Here is a 10,218-nt window from a genome sequence, read left to right on the forward strand (position 1 = left end):
CTCCCCCGGCCTGTCATTCCCTGTCCCTCTTTGCTGAAGACTGTGTCCTTTTGCGTTCACTGCAGAGATCTTTAACTTCTAAAAGGTTTATGTCTTAGTGGACTCCTTTTTCCTAACCCTAACATTTACCTTCTCCTCCGGACCACTTCCGGGAATGAAGCGCTTGACTGTATCTCCCTGGGTGTAAAATTGCCTGGGTGTAAAATTCAGGCTGGAAATGACTTCCCTCAGAATTTGAGATGCCAGCATTTCTGTTGAGAAGCCCAATGCTGCAAAGTTTAAAAGGATGAAATGAAGTGACAGGTCCCTCTGATCAACATCAAGCCCTGGAGTCATGCTTTCTTCCGCCCACCTGTGGTCCCTGGGCATGTCCTTGGGTGAAACCAGAGTGAGAGGGGCAGGGATGACACAGGACTGGCCATAACTTCATGAGTTGATAGTTGTTGAAAGAGGGTGCTCAGTACATGAGAGATCAGTATATTACTCTCTCCCTGGAAATGTTTGCATTCCCCATAATTATAATTTAAAAATAAACAGCGGTTCCCCATTTCACAGAGGGCAAAAAAACCCGTCTGTACACTGGTCATACATGATACCACCCCCTCTTACCTCTTGGCCCTCATCTCCTACTCATCTCCTCATTCATTGCTCACTGGCTTCCTTGCTGTTCTTGGAACAGGACAGGTGTAGTCCTGCCTCAGGGCCTTAGCTCAAGCTGTTCCCTGCTTGGAATCCTCCTCCTCCATGGTTTAAACCTGCTCAAGCATAATCCACTCAGTGAGTCCATCCTGACTATTCCATTTAAAATTGTGACCTCTGCCACCCATCGCTTCCCATGCCCCATTCCCAGCTACCTGTTACCACAGCAGTTATCATCTGACACCCTGTGTAACTATTTACTTGTTGCTGTTCCCCTTTCCCTCAGCTGAAGTTAAGCTCCAAAAAGACAGGAATTCTTACTTGATGTGTTCACTGCTGAATCCTCAACATTTAGAATAGTGCACAGTAGGTTCTCAATGAATGGATGAGCCACATATAAACATTCTAGTAGAATGCCTGGTAGGAATTGAGCACCATGGGACTCATCATAATCTAAAAATATGCCACTGAATCATCTGATAAACATAAGTTAATTGTTCAGCCAGTACCTTCTGTCCTGGTCTTTGGAAAGTGAGATGACGATTAATGGGCATTTTCTTTGGAATCAGCAGGGCAGGGAGGGATTCCCACAGTCTTTGGAGGTGGGCAGATCTGCTTCGAATCCTGGATCAACCACTTGCCAGCTGTGTGACTTGGCTACATGGCTGAGCCTCTCACAACCTGGTCTCCTCACTGATGGTGCTGAATGGAAATGTTCTGCAGTATAGGGCTGGGCTGGAGGCCCCTGGGTGAGCCTTTGCCCTTCCCAGAAGACAGACAGGACTATTTCTAGGTGATCCTACCTAGGTGCTGTGTCCCTCTGAGACGTGCTAGAGGGGTCATCAAGCAATGGTTGAAAGCACTGCTCAGGAGGGACAGGCATTGACATCACCGGGATCAAAAACGGGGTGGTGACTCAGTCCTGGCCCAGCCTAAGCCCCCCTCGCTAATCCCCCCACCCCCTCAAGCCTGAGGTTATAAACAAGTGACTCAGGAATGATGGGAGAATGCCCCATAACAGTTCACACCAGTGTCTTGGGGGCTAAATTTAACCCACAGCTACAGCCTCTGGCACTTTGGGAACAAGTTTATCTTGGTGGCTGAGGCTGATGTGTGTGTGCATGTTGTCGAGTGGGGGAAGGCAGTCAGGGGTCCAAAGCAGGGTGGGCATTGGGACTGGCTGCCCCACACCTCTACCCGGATCCCTTAGATGCTAGACAGGTGTAGGGGCCCCAAGGCTGGGCAGGCTCAGGTCAAGCTTAGGATGAATGAAGAACTGAGCACAGACAGCTTTCCTGGAATATTCAACTCTGAGTGTAACTTTTTGTTAGTTTTTTGATCCCTGGGGGTTTTAACGCCTAGAATAGTTGAACCTACAAAACTGAATCTAGCACCTCTGACAGCTTACAGTGTGAAACCCTGTGCCTGTGTATTCGCAGGGACAGAAAACCACAGTGAGTGGTACTGTGTGATTCTGCCCCATCACCGGACCACAGAATCACACAGCAGTGGGACTCTGCTTTCGAATCACAGCAGAACTAAACTGAAGCCCTTAAAAATCAAACTCACCCATCTCTTCACTGTGCAGGAAGGGAAACTGAGGTGCAACAGAGTGATCTGGCCTTCTCAGGCCCCACAGGAAAGTGACCTTGTTTATTCAAGCGTCTTCTTGCTTTCTTGCACACTCCAAGGAAGGTCTCCGAGCTGGGGGAGAAAAGTCTTCCCATTTTAAAGCTGAGGCAACAGGTGCCCCAGGCCCAAATTCATTGAGTGGGAAACCTGAGCACACCGTGTCCAGGACTGGGTGGAGGGAGGTACACTCCAAGGAGGATAGGGTCAGCTGGGCAGAAAGGCCCACAAGGCCTGGAGGAAGGGAGACCCTTGAAGAGGGATTCGAAGGCTTCTCCCTTCTTTGAGAGGCAGAGCTTGGGTCATCCCCTTCCCTGAGGGGCATCACCTAGACCAAGGAAAGCAGTCAAGGCCTCACTGTGCTCCGTTTACAGAGGAGGCAGGGAGGCCCTCATCTTTCAGGGAGGACCGAGACACCCTACCCCAGTCCCATGAACCCCAGGGGCTGAGTCAAGGTTGCTCTGGGAGGGGGCCTCAGCCCAGCTGTCCCCTCTGCGTCATGTGCGGGAGGCCAGGCAGCTCGCCTTACCGGGCCCAGTCCAGCTCTATATATAGCCCGGCTTGGACAGCTGCGTAGACTGAGTGCGACCCAGCAGGAAGGCAGGGAGGGCGGAGAGGAGGCCACCCACCATGGCGCTGGGCTTGGAGCAAGCGGAGGAGCAGCGGCTGTACCAGCAGACGCTCCTGCAGGACGGGCTCAAGGACATGCTGGACCACGGCAAGTTCCTCGACTGTGTGGTGCGGGTGGGCGAGCGCGAGTTCCCGTGCCACCGCCTGGTACTGGCCGCCTGCAGCCCCTACTTCCGGGCGCGCTTCCTGGCCGAGCCTGAGAGCGCAGGCGAGCTGCGCCTGGAGGAGGTGTCCCCTGACGTGGTGGCCCAGGTGCTCCACTATCTGTACACGTCAGAGATCGCGCTGGACGAGGCGAGCGTGCAGGACCTGTTCGCCGCGGCGCACCGCTTCCAGATCCCTTCCATCTTCACCATCTGCGTGTCCTTCTTGCAGAAGCGCCTGTGCCTGGCCAACTGCCTGGCGGTCTTCCGCCTCGGCCTCCTGCTCGACTGCGCGCGCCTCGCGGTGTCCGCCCGCGACTTCATCTGCGCGCGCTTCTCGCTGGTGGCCCGCGACGCCGACTTCCTAGGGCTCTCGGCCGACGAGCTCATTGCTATCATCTCCAGCGATGGCCTCAACGTGGAGAAGGAGGAAGCCGTGTTCGAAGCGGTGATGCGATGGGCAAGCAGCGGTGACGCCGAGGCGCAAGCCGAGCGCCAGCGCGCACTGCCCACGGTCTTCGAGAGCGTGCGCTTCCGCTTGCTGCCACGCGCCTTCCTAGAGAGCCGCGTGGAGCGCCACCCTCTCGTGCGTGCCCAGCCGGAGCTGCTGCGCAAGGTGCAGATGGTGAAAGATGCCCACGAGGGCCGCATCACTGTGCTGCGCAAGAAGAAGAAGGAGAAGGGGAAGGAGTCGGCTGGGGCCAAGGCCACTGACAAGGGCACAACCGAAGCCAAGGCGGAGGAGGAGGAAGAGGAGGCAGAGCGCATTCTACCCGGGATCCTCAATGACACCCTGCGCTTTGGCATGTTCCTGCAGGACCTCATCTTCATGATCAGTGAGGAGGGCGCCGTGGCCTATGACCCGGCAGCCAACGAGTGCTACTGTGCCTCCCTCTCGACCCAGATCCCCAAGAACCATGTCAGCCTAGTGACCAAAGAGAACCAGATCTTCGTGGCTGGAGGCCTTTTCTACAATGAGGACAACAAAGAGGACCCCATGAGCGCTTACTTCTTGCAGGTGCCTGGCCCGCCTTGGGAGGGGCGGCCAGTACTGATTTCTGGGCACTGGGGGGCGCCTTGGGGCCCAGCAGAGGCCTATGTCTACTTGTTGGGGAATGTCATTGGATCTAGGCTGAGCTGTAGACCGGGGAGGATGAGTGACAGCCATTTGCCTGAAGGCTGAAGATCGTTATAGGCAGTTGACAATAAGATGTATAACTTTGGTGTCTCAGTTTCAGGGAGATGTCAGCTTTCAGATGGTGAATATGTTGGAGGCCCTAGCTCTGTGCAAGGATTGAAGTCAGGGACAGTGAGAAGGAGCAAGGTCAGTGTAGGGGTCCTGGCTAAGACCTTTGCATGAAGCTGGGACTGGAATGTGGAACAGTGTGTCTCAAACAAAGGGACCATCCTCCCCTCCTTACCATTGCACAGATAAGGAAACTGAGGCCCAAGAAGGAGCAGGAGAGTGGGGTGCCTGGTCCAAGCTATAGTGTGACAGTGGGATCTCAGAGGCCAAACGTGGTTTCCTTGTGACTGGCCATGTAAGTTTAAGCCTTGCCAGTTGGGTGAATTTGGAGACGTGGAGGGGAGGGTGCAGTGCTTCTAGGTGGGAACCAGTGAGCATGGAACAGAGATGGGTAGGAGCCGAGTGAATAGTGTGCTTACTGAGGCCTAACCAGGCTGGAGAGGGGTGAGGGCAGCATCGTGCCAGTGTTAAGCTGGTGGGTGGGGAGAGCATCTCCACCAGCCAAGGCACACGGTGGGTGCATTGTGTGTTCTCTCTAGGCCTCTTTGGAAATGGGGATATTATACTTCCTTGCCTGATAAGATTGTGTGAAGGTTAATTGATGATTATAAAGTGTTCATCAGCACAGTGCTCAGCCCTCAGAAAACTCCACCAAAAGATGAGCCACTAGTGTAGTTATTAACAGACCGTTGGGAATTCCCTCTAGGTCCAGTGGTTAGGACTCCACTCTCACTGCCAGGGGTAGGGGGGTGGGGGATGGTGGGAGGGTGTGTGTGGGGGCGTGGTGGAGGGCTGGGGTTCAATCTCTGATTAGTGAACTAAGATCCCACAAGCCATGCGAGTGTGGCCAGAAAAAACGACTGTTGGAGTGCACAGGGCCATAGACTTATTACACTGTAAGTTTGAAGGAGTGGGTGGCTGTATTTGGACCTTTCCTGTGCAGTGGGATGGGATGGAAAACAGGGGTCAGGCAGGCCTCAGTTCAGGAATTGTACTGGGGAAGGGCCAGGGTGGCAACTGGGCCTCCCTCTCAGAGACTCCTTCTTAGCTCTGCAAGGGATGCTCCATCACGGTGCTATAAAGGTGATCTCCGGGCCCCGGTGGGGTTGGGACCCTCGGCTGTTCTCAGCCCGATATGGGGGGCGGGGGGGCACTGTCTCCAGGCACCGCCTCCCGGCTGCGCTGGCCCTACCTGCAGGCCCGTACTCCCCATGACCCAAGGCGGGGGGTGGCCAGAAGGCGCTGGGCTGGGGCTGGGGAGAGGGGTTGATGAGAGGGCGTGGGGAGGGTCGCTGACTGGTCGCCCGGCCCGCAGTTTGACCACCTGGACTCAGAGTGGCTGGGGATGCCGCCGCTGCCCTCGCCGCGCTGCCTCTTCGGCTTGGGAGAGGCTCTTAACTCCATCTACGTGGTCGGCGGCAGAGAGCTCAAGGACGACGAGCAAAGCCTGGACTCGGTCATGTGCTACGACAGACTGTGAGTGAGGGTTGCGGGGCGAGGCCAAGGATCCGGGGGCGGGGCGGGGCGGGGTGAGCGAGAGCCCAGGGCCGGGGGCAGGGCGAGAGCCCAGGGCTGGGGGCGGGGCGAGGCGAGGTGGGGTTGGGCTGGGCTGGGCTGGGCGAGGCGGGGGCTGGGCGGGGCTGGGTGGAGCGGGGCGGGGCGGGGCTGGCTGGCAGGTAGCGTGGGAGCCGGGAGCTGAGCTGTCTGGGGAGTTCCGGTTAACAAGTCGGGTGCATCCCAACACCACGTGTTGGGTGGTGGGCAGATGGACGGAGAGCGCCTTACTCTCCTCCCCTCTAGGTCGTTCAAATGGGGCGAATCGGACCCTCTGCCTTATGCCGTGTACGGACACTCGGTGCTCTCCCATATGGACCTGGTCTACGTCATTGGCGGGAAGGGCAGCAACAGGTGAGGCCCGGGCCTGGACGGGGGAGTGCAGCAGCCGGGTCGGCGGGTGGAACCGAAGCAGAGTCTCCCCGAGGCTGTCAGGGGTCTGTCCTGCCTGCCTTGGGAGGCAGCTGGAGGGACTGGGCCAAAGGAAAGGGGCGGCTCTGCCCCTCGCCTTCTCCTTTCTCACTCACTGCCCCTCCACCCCGATCCCATAGGAAGTGCCTGAACAAGATGTCGGTCTACGACCCTAAAAAGTTCGAGTGGAGGGAGCTGGCGCCCATGAAGACTCCCCGCTCACTCTTCGGGGCCACCATCCATGACGGCCGCATTTTTGTAGCTGCTGGGGTCACAGACACAGGGCTGACCAGCTCAGCCGAGGTGTACAGCATTGCAGACAACAAGTATGGCTGCTTCCCACCTCCCCACCCACTTCCACAGGACAGCCAGGGACGAAGGTCCCCACTGTAACCCTCTGGCCCTGTGGCTTTGGGCCTATATCAGCCCTCTCTGTGTCTGCCCTGGCAGGAATCATAGCACCTACTTTGAGTCTCCACTGTTCAGCTTGGACATCAGCACAGATGTAGCCCCTTTAATCTGGTCAGCAATGAGGTGGGCTTCCCCTACAAGATGGGGCAAGTGTTATGGCCAGCCTGGTCTGCAGGCGAGATCTTCCAGGAGATGCCAGGTTCCTCATTCAGAGACTCATACCGGTCACTGGATTGATGGCTAGAGATAAGAGCAGTAAACAAGATAGAAGCTACCCTGCCGAGGGAGGTCAGGAAGAAAACTGTGGACTCTGCCAGCTAAAGGGGTAGTGGGAGGATGCCCGAAGGCAAAGGAAGGCTAGTGCCAAGGCAGTTAGGAGAAAAAAAAAAAAGGCAAGCCCATTGGATAAAAGGGCTTTGGTCAGGCTGGATAGAGCGTGGTGGGTGAAGGGAGGTGGGGATGGTGGATACTGGGGCTGGAGAGATGGCCAGTGGGCTGAAGCACTTTATCCCCAGAGTAATGAAATGCCTCTGATGGGTTTTAAGCTCCCATCTGTGTTTTACCAAGATGCCTCATGGCACACCATGTAGAGAAGAGATTAGGGATTTCCCAGGAGGTGGGGGTACAGCTGGGTAGCAAGTAGTGATGGTAGCCTGGAGCTGGGGGTACAGCAGTGATGGGGCAGAAAGGATGCACCAGAGAAAGGTCTAGCCAGTGTTTCTCACGTGCACACGAATCTCCTGGGGGTCATGTTGGAATGCAGATTCTGAATCTCAGGTCTGGGGAGGGATCTCAGGTCTGGGGAGGGATCTCAGAGTGTATTTCTAACAACCCCCCAGCTGATGCTGATGCTGCTGGTCCATAGGCCAAACTCAGTAGCAAGAGTTCAGGAGACAGAAGAAGCAGGATTTAGCAATTGATTGGATGGTGGGGGTGAGAGGGAGAGGTGGATGCTTTTGAGTGAGGCTGGGAGGTCATTTATTGAGGAACTGTTGAAGTTAGGTAGGAAAAATGAGGGTCCACTTAGAACATGTGGATGTGAGGTGCTTGGGTGTATCCAGGAGGAGCCTACTGGGGCAGAGAAAGGGCTGAGCTGGGGGGTGAGATCTGGGGGTCAACAGTAGTCCGTGGGGACAAGCTCCCTCAGGAGAGAGGGTGTGAATGGGAGAAGCTGAGGCTCAGGCCCTGAGGGACAGCAGGGACAGATGCTTTATTCAGCAAGGAAGCCTACGCGGTGAGGCTGGGGAGGTGCAAGGTGAAGAAAGTCATGTCAACAGAGGTGTGTGCTGTGGGCCCTGGATTCCGGTGGTCAGGAGAGCAGTTTTGGAGGGATGGAGGTCCACCCTCAGGAGTTAGGGGAGTGAAGGCAGCTTGAGAGGGTCTGGGCTGTGAAGGGGAGAAGAGAGAAGGGGCAGGAGTGCACAGGATGGTCTCAGTGGTGACTGAGGTGACCAGTAGAAGTTGGTTTAGGAGCAAAGGTGGGACCTTGGGGAGGTCCCTGGTGGGTTTCACCGGGTGTAGGTTGGATGGATGATAGGGGCACAATGAAGGGAAACGTGAGGGGCAAGAAAATGGGGAAGAAGAGAAGACCAGAGGGTGTTCCTGAGCAGTCAGGGAAGAGGAGGTTGTGCTTGCAGAATGGGTGCCTGGGAGTCGAATTTTGAAGGTTGCAACTGAAGCTATGGATGCTGGCAGGGGACAGTCACTGGGCTTGCCGAGGCCCATGCGGGCACCCCCCCTCATACCCCCTTCTTCCCATCAGGTGGGCACCCTTTGAGGCCTTCCCACAGGAACGCAGCTCACTCAGCCTGGTCAGCCTGGCGGGCACCCTCTATGCCATCGGTGGCTTTGCCACTCTGGAGACTGAGTCCGGGGAGCTGGTTCCCACAGAGCTCAATGACATCTGGAGGTGAGCCTGCCCCCCAACACCAGGGAGGTAAGAGGAATTGTGAGCAAGGCTGGCTGGGCACCGAGGCAGCACCTGGCAGGCTCGTGGGCGGGGCAGAGCTGACCCCCTTCCAGGGAACCCTGTGGGGACGGGACAGCAGACATGCCTTGCTTAGCCCAGGGTCTCTCCACTTGGTTGGGAAAGTCTGGGTGTGCACACATGGCCCCGCACCCCACTGTGGAGTATCAGCAGTGTCACAGTCAGAAGCCGATGCCAAGGTTAGGACCCAGACCCACAGAAATTGGCCCCCGGGAGCAGAGTGGGCTTTTCCTCACTCCTCCCTCCTGAAGGGGAGAGCTGGACTGGCATTGAGAAGTAGCTGGATCCTAGCTTCTCAGTGCCTTGCTTCTTTGGCTGATCCTACCTGGGGGTGGTCGGGAGAGGTTTCAGCCATCTGGGGCAGCTTTTGAACCTTCAGCAATGCCAGTGCTGCAGGCAGCCTCTAGGGAGCAGCGCTGCTGGGAGAACCTTGGGAGAACCCTTGGGTCCTGGGAGAACAGGACCCAAGACATTGAGGGTGGTGGGGGTTACTTCTTCGAGGGTTCAGTTCAGAAATTCTCAAGAGGAGGGGATTGAGGAGGTGTAGACCCTCCTGGAAGGAGGTGGACTTCAAGGAATATGGGATTCTTGGAACTTCCCTTAGTCCAGTGGTTAAGACTCCATCCTCCCAATGCAGGGGGCATGGGTTCCATAACTGGTCAAGGAACTAAGGCCCCATATGCTATGTGGTTAAAAAAAAAGAGCGTGGAATTCTTGAGAGGGAGCCCTTCCTAGAATGTAGGTGTTCTTTAGGTAGGTGCCCACCCCTTTCCCAGAGCATGGAAAGGAAGGAGGTGGGCCTGGGGCTGGGAGGCAGCACCTCCCAGGGGTGGCCTGCTGCACTCTTCCTGCTGGGTCCGACCCTGGACTTGGCTGACTGAGCTCTGCATCCTTGTCCCCACTCCTCCCACCCCAGATACAATGAGGACGAGAAGAAGTGGGAGGGGGTCCTCCGGGAGATCGCCTACGCTGCTGGCGCCACCTTCCTACCTGTGCGGCTCAACGTGTTGCGCCTGACCAAGCTGTGACCTGCCCAGAGGGCCTGAATGTGCCCTGTCCCCTATGCTGCAGACCACAGAGGCCTGGCCTTCTGGGTGGGGACTCCAGGGAGGAGTCCCTAGCAGAGGAGTTTGGCAGAGGCAGAGCCCACCTGGATCCCATCCCATCATGGTGCCCCAGGGACTGCTTCAGCTGGGAAAGGGAAATCGGTGCCCAGTGCTGGGGCTTCGGGCAGGGATAAGAAACTTTCGGCTTCTCCAGTGTCTCATATCCCCCAGTGTTCTTGGTCCACGAGGCAGAAGCTCATGGGGTGTCAGGCTGCACCCTGGTCCAGCCCCAGCCTGGCCGTGTGCCGGTAAATGCCCCACAGGGCTCAGCCTCCTCGCCTGTCAGGTGGGGAGCAACTCTATCGAGTGCACCTTGCAGCCTGAGTAAGTCTCCTCCTTTGAGAAGAATAAAGTGCCTTCCGAGCAAGCAGCTCAGAGTCTGGGATGAGATGCTCCAAGCAGCAGTGACCAGGTGGTTTGAAGGCCTGGGGCTTCTTGTGTTCAGCTGCTGGGCTGCCAAGG

At 56.7% G+C, this 10,218-nt stretch overlaps 1 protein-coding gene across 1 annotated transcript; it reads left to right on the top strand.

The window, feature by feature from the left end:
• The first annotated feature begins 2,843 nt into the window (after positions 1-2,843).
• Positions 2,844-10,126, top strand: KLHL40 (kelch like family member 40). Its single transcript, XM_086366208.1, has 6 exons — positions 2,844-4,059; positions 5,603-5,763; positions 6,088-6,195; positions 6,393-6,578; positions 8,426-8,572; positions 9,567-10,126. Exons 1-6 carry the CDS (start codon positions 2,899-2,901, stop codon positions 9,676-9,678), a joined length of 1,875 nt encoding a protein of 624 aa, XP_086222334.1. The 5' UTR covers positions 2,844-2,898; the 3' UTR covers positions 9,679-10,126.
• The last annotated feature ends 92 nt before the right edge of the window (positions 10,127-10,218 follow it).

The sequence above is a fragment of the Bos grunniens genome, chromosome 22 (assembly GCF_055505025.1).
Source record: "Bos grunniens cultivar Pamir isolate PY7600 chromosome 22, Bosgru_T2T1.0, whole genome shotgun sequence".
In the NCBI taxonomy this organism is placed as follows: domain Eukaryota; kingdom Metazoa; phylum Chordata; class Mammalia; order Artiodactyla; family Bovidae; genus Bos; species Bos grunniens.